We start from the raw sequence: 19,532 nt of genomic DNA, 5'->3' as shown, positions 1-19,532 counted from the left end.
CCATAAGTGAGGAATCATGAGTGCACAATACATGTCTCCTGTAAAAAGGCTCATAAGCCTGGTCTGAAAGCTGGATACCTTTTAAGGCGTGAGGATGCAGGCCAGGGTCATGTCCCAGAGGGCCTGGCCCCTCAGGGTCATTCCATGCCCTCTCCCTGAGTTCCAAGGCCTGCCCTTCCTTCCTCAACAAGCTGGGTTGGGATTCAGACCATAGGGGTCCTAGGTGACACTCCCTGAAGCTTCCCAACAATATGGTATTTTCTTGTGGCCGCATGAAATGATGACAAGCACTGCAAGCGCCCAAAGGTGAAACCCCCACGCACTGTGCTGTATCCTGGTGAAGGGGAATGCTCTAGCGATAAAGTTTGATCACATGAAACCATCTTTTTCAACACAGACGTTTCTTCAATGAAAAGCTAATCTCACTTTTTCACTCCGTATCTCCAAATTTCTGCTGGATGTATATGAACTAAGCCAGATTACATGCAGCTAACATAGTCATATCAAATGTTTGTGCATGTGCATTAGTGTCTATTTAATCCAGACAGACAGCCATCCCTTTAGCCACATTTCAGCACTACTGTGTTCCCAAGATGGCTTACAGCATAAAAACATGAACTGATTTTTTTTTAATAAACAGTGGTCTTCTTTCATATACAAGTCACATTATTTCAATTGGCTGAGCATGCACATGCACGTGCAATACCACATGCCCCCATATCTGAAAATGACCAATATGTATTTGTTCATATGGGGATTGGGTGCCCATGTGAAAAGTGCAAAACAGTATGTTGCCACTGCACCACGATGCAGGCAGGCTGGAAATACCACCCATGAGGAAGAAATGGCAACACAAACAAAGGGGGGTAAGTGCAAGAGAGCACCTCAGTTCATGGGTGGTGGAGAGAGCTCAGGGGAGCGGATGATGACAACTGTGGCAAAGGAGAAATTTGTTTGAAAATACATCAATAGATTCTGCCTTGGAGCTGGCAACCTCTTAAGGCAGCTGTTTCCTTGGATACTAAGACTCAGTGCAGGGCCCACTCATCAGCAATTTACCACCAGCTTTTCTATTGGTTTCTTGGCTCCTTTTTATTTAGAGCTTAAGGAACATTAATCAACACTCCTGGTTTCCATGATGCAGCCACTTAGGTCCTGTCAGGCATGCTCTTCTGAAATCAGAACCCAACCTCTAAATTGGTGTGCTTTCGTGAAATCACAACCCACCCACAACTCCTTTTCCCCAGCCAGCTCCGGGGCCTGATTGAGCTTCTCAGGCTGTGACTCAGTCCTGGGGTGACTTTTAATACACAAGGGCAGAAGTAGATTATCCAGCTTTCAAGTTGCCATCTTAACTCCAGCTGCCTCCAGGCCTGCCTCTCAACTTTCGGTCTGGAAATGTCAACTAATCCAGAATGTGGCAGGGATTCTTGACTAGATCCATGGAGCATTGGGAGCACATGACTCCCCTGGTGGAACAGTTTTGTTGGCTTCCAGTTAGGGTGGCCGTGTCCTACTTTACAGAGAACAGTCACTGTTTGAAGGGCTTTCAGTGGCTAATTTGCTCCCTTGCTGTTGGCCTGCCCCATTGTTTGTAGGAAGCTACTTTTAATCCTTCCCTGGTATGGATGACTCTTCTGGAAAATTTATTTTGGCTCGGAAGCTGTTCTGCAGGAAGCTGTCTTAAAACATTTTTGTGCTCATTTGTCTGACCAACTCTCTGTGACATTTCTGATTTTTAGCTGTGTGACTGTATTGCCTGTTTTTGCTCTCTCGATAATAGTGTTGATAAGAAGTTGCATCCAACTTCTTTGTTGCACCTACGGAACATATACTGCTGGTGAAACTTGACTTCTGTGTCCTCCCCTCCCCCACCCACAACAGCTCCCCACATGCCCTCCAAGTCTCCTCTGGAGGGTCCCTAACCCTCTGGAGCACTTTTGGAGGGTGCATTGGGTGCTGTTTCACCAGTGGTATCCTTCCAATGGTGAAATAATGATTCTGGATCCAAGCTGTTATTGTTTGCATTTGTCTGAAATCTTGTCAGCTGTTTCAGACATTTTATGTTTAAATAAATAAATAGCTTCTATCATTTCATCAAACCAGGCAAAGGTCCAGAGTATGAGCGGTGGGCCACAATCCTCAAAGAAGCATGTCCACATCTTCAGGTTGCACAAGCTGAAAAGCATCCAAGAAAACCTAATCAGATAGTGTCCTGGTTGCATCCATCTCTGATGGTCAAGCATATGGTGTTCTCATTGGAAAGAATGAGAATTATTTTATCTGCAAAACACAATGCAAACTGGCCGCAGTTTGGCCCTTGGAGGGATTTATCAGTTGGTTATCCAAACTTCTTGCAACAGACTCTTTGCTACTCAAAAGAACTCTACTGGCTGGCATACTGCAGACACAACGGTGACAAAGTAGTAGTCTCACCACGGCCATCATACTTTAGAGTAAGCCCTATAATGGTTTCCTACCTGCGTTCAGTCATGCTCATCATGACTCTTCTGTCATGTGTACTCTACTCATCAGTCCAATCATTTCATGGCCCACAGCTCTATGGCATACCAGGGAGCTGACGTGGCTCTATGACTGGGGTGAGGACATTTGGGAGCAGTTGTATCAACAGCAGGCTAGGCTGGTGGATCCCATTTCAGTAGGGCAGAGCTTCTATTTTGGGTTTTAGTTACAACCAGCCAGAAGTCTAAAGGAGCTATCCAAGGTTCTGAACCCTATTCCCAAAATGGGTCCAGTACCTTGGATAGCTCCATCAGACTCCTGGCTGGTTGAAACTAAAACCCAGAATGGAAATCCACCCCACCAAAACAGGATCCGCCAGCCTCCCATGATCAACAGTCCAAGTAATCTCCCCTTCCCATGCAGAGGTCAGGGTCTCTGCAAAACTGCTGACTAAAGCTGCAGGAAAATCCCCCAAGACCTGAGGAAACCTTCAGGGTCTATCAGTCTCTGGGGGCAGACTGTAAGAACTGGTCCTCTACCCCTGTGGGAGTTACAGGTAGTAACATGATCAATCTGAAACAGGTAATAATCTCTCCATGATAATGGAGTCTTCACTAGCTCTTCTATCAACAGATCATTTCCCCCTAACTCAGTACAGAAGACACAATTGATGGGAGACAATTCATTCAAAAATTACACAACAATTCAATGCATCATTTCCCAATCCTTAATCTGCAAATTGGTCTGCCAACAAAGCCCCCCCTCAAAATCAATTAAGAGAGCAAAAATTATTCCCTTCCCCCCCAACCCATTACTCTTCCAATCCCCAAAGAGACAAACTAGCCCAACAGCCTTTCAACCTCCAAATGATTAACCAAATAACAGCCTCTCAATTTCCAATAATCCATATAACACCAATACCTACAAACATGTATGTTACCTTATGTACGATCAAGTACACGTTGTTTGGCCCTTGTTCTGCCCTGAAGTCATGACCCTGCACCAGCCCGTAGGTGAGTAACATAGCCGTGGAAGCCATGCCCCTGCTCTCACTAGCTTTGTTGGGCGGACCTGTTTTGGGCTGCTCTGGACACTGGTGTTGCAGTCTCTATGGTGATATCATTGGCTGGCTGATCCTGCAAACACTTGTGGGCAAACGGGAAGCCTGGGGAAGCTGCTGTTTTCAAAGCGTCTTTGTCCTGTTCCTGCCCATGCTGTTTCCTCCTACTGCTCTTCAATCAATTGGTGACTGACTTATGCAATTTGTCTTGCACTTCACTTCAGCTCTACTCTGTGGTCTGGAATGATCACAAAGGCAATTATTATCAAAGGTTCTACATGATTTCAAGAGCAAATCTGGCACTGGATTTTCCCACATGATCACACTATTCCCCTGGCTTTCAAGGTACCTCACTTACCTCCCATCTACCTCCAGTCCAGATGTGTCATCCCCGGGGCAGCAAGAGTGCAAACAAAACCTAAGACTGGTGCAATATTATCTGTTCTTCAGAAAACTGGGACTTGCTTCCTGTCCAGTTTTGAACCAGCTCTGTTCCTTTCAAACCAGTTCAACACCAGTTTGGTGTTTGGAGCTTTGGGGTCTGTTTGCTCTTTTTCCACCTTATGATAGCCAACGAATCCTATAAAATTATGATGTAACACTGAAGTAAAACTGATTGATTGATTGATTTGCTGTACCATGCAATAGCCGAAGCTCTCTGGGTGGTTCACAACAATTCAACAAAAAATACAAACAACATGATACAACATTACATAATAAACATTATGATAAAACATAGTCTAAAAAATTTAACATTCAAAATCAGAAACAATTTAAACAGCTAAAAACAATTCCAATAAATAATTTCAATAGCAGACCCACTCCAGATCTAGACCTTGATAACAGACCTGTTCAATAACAGACCTGCTCAAGCCCCATCATATGCCATTAAATGCCTGGGAGCAGAAATGAAACAGTCGGTTAAGTATCGTGCAAGTGAGCAGTGTTTTGTTCTCCCAACTCTCTTGGAGAAGTTACACCTCTGCAAGCAGCCCCCTTGTGAAGCAGCAGGAAGGGAGACAGGGGAATGAAAGTTCAGCTGTAAGGAACATTTTTGAGAGACTCAAGTACTTTTACTTCATGGTACTTGAAAAAATCAGTTCCTTCTGAAGAGGTTCTGAGCAGTCGAATTGCTACGTGGAATTATGGTCCCAAGGTTTGGCCCAATTGCTCATCAGAATTGCAAAGCTGGGTCAAACTGACATGTTGCCCATTCCACTCAAGTGTGTGCAAATTCCCCAGTTGCGTCCCCAAGGGAATCAATGCCCCCTGAGCAATGCCAAGTTCCATAATCCTCCAAAAAGAAAAAAAGAAGGCTAAGGATAGAATGTTAATTATAGATATACCAAAGCCATAAGATACGATGAGAGTTCCCTTATTATATCAGATTAAGGCCATTTTGCAGGGGTGGGCAACATAAGAAGAGCCCTGCTGGAGCAGACCAAGGGTCCATCTAGTCCAGCATTCTGTTCACACAGCGGCCGACCAGCTGCCCACAGGACCCCACAAGCAGGGCATGAGCACAACAGCGCCCTCCCACCCATGTTCCCCAGCAACTGGTGTACGTAGGCTCACTGCCTCTGGTACTGGAGGTAGCACGCAGCCCTCAGGCCGAGCAGCCATCGATAGCCTTCTCCTCCAGGAATTTGTCCAGCCCCCTTTTAAAGCCATCCAAGGTGGTGGCCATCACTGCATCCTGTAGTAGCGAGTTCCATAGTTTGACTGTGTGAAGAAGCACTCCATTGTTGGACGGCAATTCCCATCATCCCTCACCATTGGCTGGGGCCCTCCAGAAGCTGGGTAAAGAACTTTTTATTTCCCCAGGCTTTTTAGTCTTTCCCGTTAAAAAAAAAAAAAGCATCCGTGCGTTTTAACTGCACTGCTGCTGACTTTTCCCTTGGCTTAGCTGGCAGCGGGAGGAGCAGCGGCTCCTCTCTGTGCCAGTCGAGCCCCTGGCTTCATGTGGCGCATGTTGTCCCCATGGTGGCTGTGTGCACTCCAGGGGGCCACGTGCACCGGCCAAGTCCACCACTGCCTGCTTTCCTGCTGCTATCTCTGAGCTCAGGTCAGTGGGGGTTCTTTCAGGGGGTGGGGCTCAGAGGTCAAGCCCTGGAGGAACCCAAGGAGGCTCCATGGGTGGAAACAGAGCCTCCATGGGCCAGATTACCTCCATAGGCTGGAGGTTCTGCATTCCTGGCATCAGTCGTGCCCTGTGGAGGTCGCCAAGGCCCAAGGCCCTGGTTTCTGCCGTTCCTGGCATTGTAGAGGCGAGCTTGGAGGTCTGGCCTGTGGATCCAGGTCCTGTCCCAGTTCCTGTACATGAGCCATCATCTGAGGGCAGGTTCACACCAGAGTCCTGTGATGGGGCTGGCAACAGCTCATGATACCTGGGAACACCAGACCATGATACCAATTCCCCATCAACTCTCAGTCCATGCAATACAGGAGACTGTGTGCCCCTTCTTTGTGTTGCTGAACAGTGCTGGGAAGGGAAAGACAGGAGAATGCGACAACACGACAACCCACTGTTTTTTACACATTTTTTTTCTTCTGAATATGATTATGAATATAATATAATTATATAATTATATAATATATATATATATATATATATATATAAATATATATATATATATATATATATATATATATATAATATAATTATCTGTTCCCACGTTCCCTTGCTTCTCTTCTTTGGAGGCTGAGAGCAGGCTCATTTGTCATATGATAAAAGTCCTTTATCAAATCTATTACATCAAGATGATATTGGCTACTTGAGTTGCCATAACGATCATGAACAGAGAAGCTAAACTACTGCTAGAACAGTTCCCCCCAACTTGGCGCCCTCCCAGATGTGTGGGACTACAGCTCCCATAATCCCCAGCCAAGATAGCCCATGACAGTGCTGGTTTTTATTCATTCATTCATTCATTCATTCATCCATCCATTCATTCATTACATTTCCATACCACTCAGTAGCTGAAGCTCATTGGGGAGTTCAGAAAAAAAACGTAAATCCATAATATACAATAGCATAATAGAATGTAATATGCAAACATTAAAAAGTCTAAGACAGAATAAATCTAGAGTAATAAGCGGACTATGACTAGATGGTACTTCTGTGCAGACATTGCTATGTTGGAGGACTGAGGCCTACTACCTCCTCTTTAGATCCTTGTTCATCGTGGCTTATGAAATCAGCCAGAATTGGGCTGGATACATGGACCTCCAAGGTGGTTAATGCCTTCTTGAGGGACGGTGAGGTTCTGGAAGTGGTGAAACCCTTACTAAAGAAAGCAAATCTAGATTCTTTTGGATATCTACCGCCCTGTGTCTAATTTGCCCTTCTTGGGCAAGGTGCTGGAGTGTGTGGTGTCTTCACAACTCCAAGCAGTGTTGATAGGGATGGCGGAGAATTTCTCCACGAATCTCGGGGAGGCCGAATGCCAATGCATTCGGCCCCCCGAAATTGGTGAAATTCTCCGCCACCCGCCCGCCACCCCACCCCCGGGATGGGACTTACCTCCTTCAAATGTCCCTCTCGGTGGCGGGTCCCGGCGGCGGTTCAGCGGGTGCGGGGGCGGCGGCCGGTCTTTCGACTGGCCGCCGCCGCCATTACAAAGTAAATGTAAAAAAAAACCCAAAACCACACACGTGATAGGCTATGTAACGATTTACGTAGCCTATCACGGCTAGATTTGCAAAGTCAGCCATGATAGGTTACGTAAATTGTTACGTAGCCTATCACGGGTGACTTTGGGGGGGGGAAAGCACGTACGCAAATGGCGGCGCCCATGGGCGCCGCCATTGCGTTCCTTATTTGGGCCCGGGTAGTCTACGTAAAGATTTACGTAGACTACTGCGAAAATAAGGGCAACGCTATTTGCGTTGCCCTTATTTTCACCGTAGTCTACGTAAATCTTTACGTAGACTACCCGGGCCCAAATAAGGAACGCAAATGGCGGCGCCCATGGGCGCCGCCATTTGCGTACGTGCTTTTTTTTTTTCAGAGTCACCCGTGATAGGCTACGTAACGATTTACGTAGCCTATCACGGCTGACTTTGCAAATCTAGCCGTGATAGGCTACGTAAATCATTACGTAGCCTATCACGTGTGTGTGTGGTTTTTTTTTTTACATTTACTTTTTTATTTCGTGGCCTGGGAGATGGGGCGCTTCTCCCCAGCCTGAATTTCAGCAGCGAGGGATGGGGCGCCTCCCCCTCGGCCCGAATTTCGGCCGGGCGAGGCGGGGCGCCTCCCCCCTGGCCTGAACTTCGGGGGGAGAACCGAAGCGCCTCCCCCCCACCGCGAAGCAAGCTGCGGAACCAGGTAAGGGACTTTCGTCCATCCTTAGTGTTGGATGATATTGATTACTTAGATCCATTCCAGTCAGGTTTCAAACCTAGTTATGGGACAGAAACAGCCTTGGTCATCCTGGCTGATGATTTACACTGGGGAATGGATGGGGGGAGTGCAATCCTGTTGGTTCTTCTTGACTTCTCAGCTGCATTTGATACCATTGACCATTATATCCTTCTAGATTGCTTATCTGGGTTGGGCTTGGGAGGCACAGTTTTAGATCATCTCTACACCAGCCTAAAATTTCGCATTAAAAATGCAGCTTTGTGCTTCTGTTTTAAATGCAGGATCACAACGGACTCCCTTTACATGCGCTTCCTCCCCCACTTCCCTCCCGTTTTCCCTTTATCTGAGTCTTCCATATGTTTCATTGGTCTTGCTCCTCTAATTGCAGCTTTTCCTTATTCATGGAGGGAACTCAAGCAGGCTAATTTGATAGCTAATTCTCTCCGAACTATTTAAAAACAGAATAAAAGTCATTTAGTGTTATTGATAGGAAGCATTATAAACGTAGACACAGGAACAACCGGCTCTGGTTACAAGAGGGTTTAATGGGGGAGATTAGCTGATGCAGAGAGACATTAGTTTCTCAGAACCTCAGAAGAGGAGGTGGAATCAAAGAGACAAGGACTGTAAGGGGCTTTTACTTATGGGGTGTAGATGAGAGATTTTGCTGATCATTAGTTCATATAGACATCTGGTATGTCTCCAACTAACAAAACTGTTCCATGAAATTGTACTGCAAAAATAATGTTGGGGGGAAATGTTTCGGAGAGACTTGCTGCTAGAATCCACAATAGTAATTTGCTAGGTTTACATACAGAGTATGAGCATTTCTACATGAGGCTTTTATCCCGCACCTTTACCGGGGCTTCTGTTTCCTGATTGGGGGGGGGGGATTATGCTCGGCTCCTTTACATGTGCTTTTTTCTGGCGGGTTTCTTTCTCTGACATTCTATATGTTTCATTATACAGCCACTAGATAGTGCTGTGGTATAGTGGAATTGTGCAAATATACGAGAGCTTCATAGCACTGTTCAGGATATACCAGACTTTCCTCGATCCAAAAAACCCTGTGATAATGGTTGCAAAGCATGGGAGGGGCCCTGGAAGATGACAAGGTTGTGTAATGGCCCCGCAAGCTACCATGAGTGAGCAACTACCAAGCGCACAATAAAAGCCTTGTGTAGAAAGGCTGTGTGGCGCTTTGAGTGAACTAGGAACATAGGAAGCTGCTTTATACTGAATCAGATGATTGGTCCATCTAGCTCAATATTGTTGACACTGACTGGCGAACCCAATGCTATTGTGGAAACAGGTCAGTAATGGAGCTGAAGTAAGCTGAAAAAGTCGGACTATAACCAGTCTCAGAAAAAGTGGTTCTTCCCTGATAAAATGCGGGGCTGGTGCCGAATGGCCATGATGTTATGGAAACACAGAGACCTCACCACACAACCAGGTTGGAGTAAATAGCTGGTGGAAACACAGCCCTGGAGATGCCAGGGATCAAACCTGGGACCTTCTGCATGCGAAGCAGGTGCTCTACCATTGAGCTACAGAACTGTTTCTGCATTTATTGCCATCCATCAGATACTGTAGGTATAGTCTCTCCAAATAAGGAGCAAGGCAGGTCTTGAATATTCTTGCTTATTCCTTTCCACCTAGAAGAAAAAATCTCAAAATAGGGACTTTGCTGCCAATCTTGCTTTTATTGATAAAATTCAGCAAACCGCTCCTGCTACTGTTAAACACAATGCAAAAATAAACAGATGACTAGTATTTGCTCTAGCATCTCCAACGTGACAATTGGATATATTTCTGAATGTTAAGCATAAATGGAGATTTCAGTTCATTGAACCTCAAGTCCAAAACATACTGAGAATTACCTTCTGCCGCAAATTGCACAAATGGCATCATGGTGAAAATGAAATATGTCCACCAGGCATGCCCTGGTGGCCTCATGATTCATAAAAAGAGTTATGCAAATTGTATTATCTCTGTAAATAAAATATACAAATTCGTTGTAACATACCACTACATTATTATTTGTGTCCAATGACCCCAGAGGGCTGAAAATTTGTTCAGATGTCCTCATGAGCCCAGCCATATCAAAAAGTTACCCTATGCACTAACGACATTGCCCAAGTAATTGGAATCATGGGATTGGATCCAGATTTGGTCACACTTAGAGTAGACCCATTAAAATCAATGAGAAATTAGTCATGAGTAGGTCAAGTCCCATTTATTTCAGTGGTTCTACTCTAATTTAGTGGTATGACTAAATTTGGATCCAACCCCTAATGTTGTCCTAGAAACCTTTATTTTCTTTTAACACCAAAGGCCCCAACCAAATCTACTCTGATAGTGCTAGGCTCTGTACAATTCTATCCCAAAACATGGATTTTGTCCCCAGTAAACTCACATTCCCAAAGACAGAAGATGTTGGGATTATACTGCGTTATATGACATAGACAGAACTCTTATTATACAAACTTCAGTTATAACCAAAGGCTTGTTATCCAAATACTTCATGATATATATTGAATTTTATGTCATATCCCAGTGTTTACGGTCTTCAGATTATCAAAATGCCTTACATGTTTTCTCAGCCATTTGGGTGAATGAGGTTGACTGTACACACAATTTCAGTAAACACGTAATACACGTTGGCAACATCTTATTATACAAAATCAAAAAGCACCAGCCATCCACCTGCATTCTTTCAGTCTCTGCCATTATAACATGATTGATTTCTTGTAGACATTATGGCAGAAGTAGGGCCTGTGGAGAAAACAACCTGAAACTCCAGGAAAGCAAATCCAGCAAACAAATGAGCAAATCCATTGACTGGCTGTTGCTGCTGCTGCTGTCAGTGGGGAGCACATCACCAAACACAATTTTTTTGGAAGCCTAATCCTGTGTGATTAAAAGCACAATCATGTGCATGTATACTCAGAAATAAATCCCATTGGGTTCAACTGGGCTAACTCCTGACTAAGTGTACACAGGGTGCAGCCCAAGGTAACACAGATGGGCAATGCAAATAGGTTTTATGGACAAATCACTGTGATCTTTTAGATGGAGAAACTAAGCATAAAATAGAGGATTCCTAAACCCAACTATGGACTTTATTCCAAACCTGCCAGAGCCAGACTGGGGGCCTGAGTGGTGGGGCCTGAATCTAGATCTGTAGAGTGCACTCCTAGTTCAGCTTATTGCCCACAGTCAGCAGCTTATGCTAGAGGATGGAAGCTGGAACCTACAGCAAGCAAAATACCTAGCTCTTGATGTATATAGAGGCCTAGCCTATCTAGAGGATTCACCCTGCCTGCAATCAAAAGGGCTGATATTGCATACTCCTGTTCCCTTCTACACCTGATGGGATCTCTGAGGCTTGAGCACAGACAGTCCATGGTAATTCATCTAGCTGCTATCTCAGATTCTGAGATTCCTGACTCAAGCCCCAAAGTCCCTCACACAGTCCCATTCTCTGGTATGGTTGCCATCCTCATCTCAGAATCTTAGAGTTGGAAGAGACATTGGGGGTCAACTACTCTAACCCCCTGCTCAGTGTATCCCATAAGCCACATAGCTGCCTTGGGCCACACAGATCCAGGTTCTTGCCAACAACCTGGTGACCAATTCCTAGGGCTTCCTATAACAAACTGGTGAGTCCAGATCCACAATATGGTGGTTGCTTGGCTTGTTGTTGTTCAGTCATTCAGTCGTGTCCGACTCTTCGTGACCCCATGGACCATAGCACGCCAGGCCTTCCTGTCCTGCGCTCTCTCCCGGAGTGTGCTCAAGTTCATATTCATTGCATCGGTGATGCTATCTAGCCATCTCATCCTCTGCCGTCCCCTTCTCCTTTTGCCTTCAGTCTTTCCCAGCGTCAGGGTCTTTTCCAGAGAGTTTTCTCTTCGCATTAGGTGGCCAAAATATTTGAGCTTCAGCTTCAGTATCTGTCCTTCCAATGAGCACTCAGGGTTGATTTCCTTTAGGATTGACTGATTTGACCTCCTTGCAGTCTGCACTAACATCACCTCATGCTCAGTGTGGTGTGAGCTTTGCCACATAGAGTTTTCCGCAGCACATTAGCTTCTGGCATATAGGCTACTTTGGGAGCAACGAATAGAATATATGGATCATTGGCTTGAACCATCGGTCAGTTCTTACATTTTTAAATCCCATCTTATGTTCTTAAAACCAAACATCCTTAGGTCCAAATCCTCACTGTGTTCCAGGAATTCATCCTTCGACTAGAGCCTCCTGCGCAGAGAAAAAGCACTGCTCTAAGTGACATTGAAAGTGATGAAAGATTTGGCAACTTTCTCTTGGCGACTCAGCTGTTCTGTCTCTCCCCATGTCTGGATTGGGATCTGACAGCAGCTGGAAGCCCTGGCGTGGGTGGGCTCACTGACATGGATCACCTCCGTCAGATCGGCCTCCAAGGTACTAGCTGTGTGGGTCACCTGCGCCACATGGACCTTGTTGGCCACTCTTTTGTGCAAGAGGCAACTGAAGATCTTCTTGAATCCCTTGCGAAAATGCTTGGATACCAGAGCATAGACAATGGGGTTGACACAAGAGTTGGCATATGAAATCAGGTGAGAGAGAATCCTAAGTACATAGGTAGCATTGTTCAGTGGGAAATAGCCAAACCAAAAACAGAGGATGACCAGGTGATGGGGCAGCCAGCAAAGGCAGAACAGAACAGCCACAATGATGATCATCCGGGTGACCTTGCGCTTGCCCTTCTTGGAATCAGACATGTCTTTAATGGGGTCCACCGAAGTCCAGAGGTAACAGATGGTCCTCAGGTAGGTGAGGCTCAGAATCAACACTGGAATGACATAGCTGAAGACGAAAGTGCAAAGGTCCATAATCTTGCGTTGAGGGATTTTCCAGATGGGATGGCAGACAGTAACATTGGCTATCTGGAACTCCTGATAGTAACTGATGTAAGGTCCAGAGAAGATCAAGGAAAGGCCCCAGATGAGACAAATGGCTGTGACAGCATTTCTAGGAGTTCTTAGTTCTCTTGAATGCAAAGGGTACCGTATAGCCAAATACCTAGGAAGACAAAAGGAAAAGCAAGACAAGGCCATGATACTGAGGTTGTGATACTATTTTTTTTAAATCTGGAAAAGCTGTATCTGAGGAGAATCCTAAGTTAGCAGGCAGCAATTACAATGATAAATGCAATTGTTAGAGTAACATCTTGAATGAAGGAGTTATGGCTGGTGGTTTTTCATTGTGAGAATGGGAAGATGCTTGTGATGATTGCAGAGTTTGCCATCATACAACCAAGCTCCTTAACAAGCCCCTTCCTTCTGGAGAAGCTGCTTAAGTAACTTGGAATATTGCATGGGGAAAAGAAGTGATGATGCAGTGAGGAGGAGCAGTGGGGAAAAGTCTTAGGGAGGAGAGAACAGCAGAGATGTTGCGCCTCAGGGTTGAAGGCGAAATCCAGCCTGCCTGTGATCCCAGTCTGGCCTTTCAGGATTCCCCATATGGCCATGTCCCCTTCCTCTGGCTCCATCTGTCCCCTGAACATATATCGTATGTTTTTTCCCGGGTTTTGTGTGTGTCATCCCCCCACTCATTCTGAAAGGTTGATCTGCCTCTCCTAAGGCTTGATTACTAGCAGTAAGGGCGTTGAGATAAAGTATGCTGGCATTTGGGGCCTGTCTTTTTTGCCTTTGGCCCTGCCCCATTTTGCCTTCAGCCCCACCCACCATTGGAATGCAGCCCCCCCCCCCCGCTGCCCCCAAGCTCCTCTGAAATGGAATTCATCCCTCGGGCTGAAAGAGCGTCAGCGTCAAAGGGTGTGGGCAGAGGCCTCTTGTAAGACAAACTTTCATGCCATGCTGGGAGAGGCCCTGCTTCTCTCAAAGTGCTGCCTCATGTGCTGCATCTGGCCTGGGCGGCACCTCTTCCTAAGCAAGTCACAGTGAGGCAGAGGTTTCTGGGGTTTGTCTCCTTCTGCCCTGGGAAGCGGGTCTGTCAACATCTTCAGTGGCTGGGGGGAACCTTCTCTGGCTAAGCTTCTGGCATGCATATGCTGAGAACTTGCTGGGGGTGGGAGAATCTGGCTCCCAGTTATTGGAAGCTGGGCTGGGGAAGTCAGCCCCCCCACACACACACATGTAGGAAAAGCCAGTTTGTCCAACCTTGAATTCAAAACATAGTTGCTGTCATATTTTTTGTTTGTTGTTGTCAGCCACCTGGAGAACGTATTGCCATAGGGTGAGATATATTTTTAATAAATGAATGAATGAATGAATGAATGAATGAAATCAATGAATAAGGGAGACTAGAGAGACTGCATATCAGAGGGGGGAGATGGATTGCAGCACAGCCCTTCCCTCTACTTACACTGGCTGGTGCCAGGGGTACACACTAGCATAGCAGCACCACAGCGATGTCTACGCCACTCTGCCACCGGAGAGTGCAAGAGTGAGGGTGACAAGGGTTTTGTGGAGGAAGAGCAGGACGTAGTCAGAATCCTACATTCTCCCAGATCGTGCCGTTGGTGACAGCATAACTTCCGGTGGTATAACAACTCACACCAAAAGAAGTGGTGTAAGTTAAAGCACTCCCACTGAAGTCAACGGAGAAGCAAAAAAGTACTGCGTCCCCACTCCTCTGGCTGCATTTCCACAGCTGAAACAGAGCAGAGGATTCCTCCTAACTCAGCAGCCAATGACGGCAGGCCAAGAGCAGGATTTAAATAACAGGGAACACATCTCAGAAAACAGGCTGTTCCACATGGGGCTACATCACTTTGTAATCATGCCTGGAGAACTTAAGAGCATTGAAATGGGAACTTTGGTGGTGAAAAGGCACTTGGCACTCAAAGGGAGAACACTACATGCAAACAACAAACTCCAGCACTTGTCTTCTCAGAACCCGTAGAGCTTCATAGCACTGTGGTGCCTTTCTGTCTGCTGGGTGATGCTTTTTATGTGAGGCAGGACAGTGAGACATCACAAGTCCTGTTCAGACAACAGTGCTCCTACAGTGAACAGGCTCACGTATATGATGGGACCAGGCTTCACCCTCTGCTACATGTGTGTTCAAGCGCATGTCTGCAGTGTGCCTACGAGTACAAGTGTACTTATACAGACAATGCTGCAAACAATCAGGAATCCTGAAAAAGCAGATTTCTCTGTCATGTGAAACACTGCGAACTCTCATACACTTGCATGCGTGTAGTCACCCTGCCCTTGTTTGCATGAATGCATGTGCGCTGCAGTGTGTGTGGGGGGAGGGGGGTGCCTACCACCTCCCCATCATCATTTGTACATTCATTGTACAAGCCCTGTTGCCTGAACAAGGCTATGGAGTGGTGTTGTGCTCTTGCCATACATGGACTGGTTCTTTCTCTGCCTGGCTACACTGTGTACATTGGTGGTGCACCATGCTGTGGGTATTGGTGGTGTTGCTGTGCATAGTCTGGTCATGCCTGTCAGTCACGTTGCTCTCTTCTCTGTTGTTTAAAGCCATATCGTTTTGCTGTTGACTTTGCTTATTGGGAGCGCACAGAATCCCATCTACGGATGCTTCCAGATGAGAGTTTTACTGGGCAATCGCCTGCCTCCTTCATGGAATTTTATAGGGGTCCAAACATCGTTGTAACCTTCCCATATTTTCCCACTGCGTCTTCTGTCTGTCTGGTTTTTTTTTTACCACAGAAAATCCATTAAGGAAGAAAAGAGGCAATAACTGCACTATGTCTTTTGACAGTTGGCATTCAGAGCACAGTGGAAGCACCCTGTATCACACAGATGTTACATCCATGGCAATTGGGTTGCTCCGTTAGTTTTAGAAACTTGCCAAGCCACTTGGCAATTTTTAAGATAAAAGATCTTATAGCCTTATCTGAAAATACTTTATGGCCACTTAGCACAGATGCCCATGGATATTCAGAGAGGGTGGGAGGGGAGTTCTCCCATTTCTGCAGGGGAATGCAGTTGGTACTATTTTTGTGTTCTCTTTGGCCTGGTCACCTGAATTTAAAGGAATTTGTTTTTCTCTTATCAAAAAATGTAGTACTGCTTATTCCATTCATTTTATCCAAAAGCTTTCCCTTCTTAATGTGTTAAGTTTTATTATGGCAGACAAATATCTCTACTCTATCACTTTATTTGTATGCCTATAATATGATTTGATTATTTGGTTTGACCTGGGACTTTGTGAAGCACAAAAGTATCTTAATTTTTCTGTTGCTCTCTTCTTATCCCTGTTCTGTCTTAAACTGGTTCCTCCTGCTCTCTGGTTGGGACACACACTATAATGTCTGGACATTGTGTGAGACATATATTGTTCTTTATTTATATCCATTTATAATATGAATGTAAAACCTACATCGGCCCATATGCACGTGTGCCTTGCACATGCCTCTTCTACTTTCTGTCCACATTAACAATGGTCACAAGTTTGCCTGAGCAGCATGACAGGTGCTCCAAGGAAATTTCAGCCACATTCAGTTTGTCTCCTCCTGCAGAGTAGCACAGCTACTTTGCTGTAATGTGTCCCTCTAAATTTAATGGTATGAAATGTGGTTTATGAATGCGTTTCTATTCTGTGATAATACATCAGTTTCCTATACTGTCAGATATATAGTCTCATACTAAACCATAAGTGCGGGAAGCATAAACAATACAAAGATTCTGTAGGAGAATCCTTTTACAATCTGTTGGTGTTTTTTTAGCACACACAAACATGTAATATATATGGATGATACTGACATATTTGCATGAGCATGCATCATACAGCTACAGTTGCCAGACAACTAGGACTAGCTGAGGCTCTCCGTTGAGTACACTTGTAATGGCAAATACAGGCTTGCCCCCACATGATGTGTGAAGCTACTCTAAGTAAAGCAGCATCCTACACTGGACCAACTATAGCTATTTTTTAATGTTTCAAACACACTCATCCCAATGCAGCAACATAGATCTGCAAGCAGAAATAAGTTTCTAATCACTGATTCCTTGGCTGAATTAGAAACTGCATGTGCAGACTGGATATGCATCTGGATACACATCTGTGATGCATGTCAAGATGTGATACAGCTAACGCAAATCCTACCTGCATTGCAGGGTGTAAATGGGGGTCTGTCTTCCCATCTCTCTTGCAATGTGGGTGAGCGGAAATTTGCATCCCCACCATCTCAGGCTTCTTGTTGTGCATAACTACCTATGGGTTGGGATTGCCCATTTCTTCATTCTTCTCTTTCTTCTTCAGAGAAAAACAAAAAAAGAGTTTGTTCTATGTCCAACATAGCGGTTATCCATCTGGGAATTCTTAGTAACCTAGAAGCAAAATCAATTTTGGTTTTTGCTCTACATACCTATATAGGTATGGGTACATTTTGCAACAACTACTTGGTTCAATAAAAGCCGTAATAAAAATGCTTAGCATTGATATAGTGTTGTTGTTTTTTAATATTCAAAGCGCTTCACAATGCACTATATAATCCTTACAACAACCCCAGAAAGTAAGGCAGTATTATTATCATAATCCCTATATTGCCAATGGAGAGTTGCGGCTAAGAGAAAGTGGCTTGCCTTAAAGCCACCTAGTGAGTTCATGGCTGAGGTGAGTCTCGAACACAGAACTTCTGGGCACGCCACAGCCTCACATTCTTAACCACTCCATTGTTTCACCTGTCCTCTGACACTCATTCTATAATATTGCTATGGCTACAGACACTCCGATGCTGACAATATTCACATTTCAGTTCATCTGGACTTATTTGTTCCAGATGCACCTTTCTAGAACGCACCTGTCTCTGGTTTGGGACATGATCCATCAGGAAGAGGCTATATGGACAATTCTTCCATACTGCAGGGTATTTGACTAGATAGCCCCTCTAATGGTATCATTCTGTTACCTTCCTTTGTCTGGGCAAAGTTTTCTTTCAGGATCTGTCATCTTGAATTTATGAAATGTCAGGTATATTGATGGAATAATGACAACAACAATACCTTCAGTTTAATGGAGTCATTCAGGACTTTTATGCTCTCCCTACAGTGCTATAAGACAAAGTTTTGCATACATGCCGGGAAGTGGGAGAGATGGAATTATTACAGGTTGCAGAGTAATTTGTGAGACTCTGAAATTACATGATGATGCTTAGTTAAAGTCCAAACTCCCTCCCCTCCCCACTTGCCTGCTCACCTGTCTAGGGATACGGTTGTGAGGGTGAAGCTGCTGGCATACATAGTCAGGTAGATGAAAAAGTGCACAGCTTTGCACATGAGGGGCCCAAAGATCCAGTCATCCAGGGTGTAGATAGTGGCCTGGAAGGGCACGCAGAAGACAATAAAACACAGGTCGGCCACTCCCAGGTTGAGAATGAAGAGGTTGGTGGTATTGTTAACTTGCCCATTCCTCAGCAGCACAGCCAGCACCAAAGAGTTACCCACTGTGCCTACCAGGAACATCAAAGAATACACCAGGGGAATGATGATAGATACTAGCTGCCAACTGTTGCTCTCACTGCTACCTGAAGAGTTTAGCTGGGGCAATGATCTGTTCATCTTGGAAGCAAGATGCATCCTCTAGTTCGGGAAGAGAAGATGGAGAAAGGATTCTTTACCAGACTGGGTTAGTCAGGAGTAGGCAAATCACCTCCATGTACAGATCGCTTCCAGAGAAAACTTCTTTTCTGAGAAGTGGTCGCCTTCATAGCAGATCGTTTGGGCAGCCGCAATCCTGCCTGTAATCCTTCAAGTCAACTCAGGTTCCATTCACAGACTCTGGGCTTCTGTCCGTCAGCAAGTTTAAAATGTCCTGTTGAAACTCTGCGTTTCTTTTCCTTGGTAGCAAACAGTGCTGGAATGTCTTTCAGGCTGCTGCCTGTTCTCCAACAGAAAACACTGTCCACCGTCACCCTGGGAGGTGCACGAAGCCAAAGGACTAAACTTCTTCTCACTTGCACTTACTGGCAGTTTAATAGCCCCGTGCTGAGCCCATCGTGCTTGGTGTGCTCTGAATCCTACTTCATGGTATTCACAAGGAACGACTGATATAGTCAAGCCTGCCCCTTGTTTCCAGGGAGACAAACAGCCAAAATAAAAGTAGCGGTGTCTATGGAAACACAGTCCCCTCCCCACGTACAAACGACACATGTTGACCACTTTGGATTGTTTCAAAGCCTGGGGTTTGCCCATGTGCTTTAAGTGAGAAGAAAAGGATTGCTTTGGTTTAGTGAATTTTTTCAGAGGATAAATGATCGTTCTTCACTGATAACTTCATACGGGAGTGGGATGAACAGTAGCTTGCCCCACCTCTAGTGAGTCAGGAAAGGAGCAAAAAGCGGAGAGTTCTCTCTTCCCAGACACTTTAAGACCTTCTGAGCTGGAGCAGGTCTTAAAATATGTTAACAGGCCCCCAAATATTTCAGCAGGCCCCTACCACATGGGGCCTATTTAAATATTTTCCACATTGCTCCACTGTGGTGATTCCTATGAGTGTGGCAGATGAAAAATGTGTCCTTGTGCTCGTGCTAATCTCCCTCAGCAGTGGGACATGTGCTCCCAGGAACACAGGCTGCAGGAGGTATGGGGCCCACTGGGATGCGGCTGGAGTGCAGCGTTTCAGGGGCGGGGGGAGAGATTCTGAAGAAACCTAGCAGGG

The 19,532-nt window shown here is 45.4% G+C and overlaps 1 protein-coding gene across 1 annotated transcript; it reads right to left on the bottom strand.

The window, feature by feature from the left end:
- Positions 1-9,575: 9,575 nt before the first annotated feature.
- On the bottom strand, positions 9,576-18,896 carry GALR2 (galanin receptor 2). Its single transcript, XM_084838159.1, has 2 exons — positions 18,072-18,896; positions 9,576-12,956 (listed from the first exon to the last, which is right to left on the bottom strand). The coding sequence occupies exons 1-2, from the start codon at positions 18,449-18,451 to the stop codon at positions 12,176-12,178; spliced, it is 1,161 nt and encodes a 386-aa protein (XP_084694285.1). The 5' UTR covers positions 18,452-18,896; the 3' UTR covers positions 9,576-12,175.
- Positions 18,897-19,532: the final 636 nt, after the last annotated feature.

The sequence above is a fragment of the Heloderma suspectum genome, chromosome 2, assembly GCF_057233095.1.
Source record: "Heloderma suspectum isolate Gila_16-S chromosome 2, 16-S_ref, whole genome shotgun sequence".
Classification (NCBI taxonomy): domain Eukaryota; kingdom Metazoa; phylum Chordata; class Lepidosauria; order Squamata; family Helodermatidae; genus Heloderma; species Heloderma suspectum.
Note: the sequence above shows the minus strand (reverse complement) of the source record. Positions and strands in the feature narration are given on the sequence as shown.

What these genes read in the sequence shown, in the direction of transcription:
- GALR2 (XM_084838159.1), bottom strand. Translation starts at nt 18,451, where the DNA reads ATGCATCTTGCTTCCAAGATGAACAGATCATTGCCCCAGCTAAACTCT. An exon ending in ACAACCGTATCCCTAGACAG is followed by an intron (nt 12,957 to 18,071) that starts GTGAGCAGGCAA and finishes TTGTCTTCCTAG; the next exon opens with GTATTTGGCTATACGGTACC.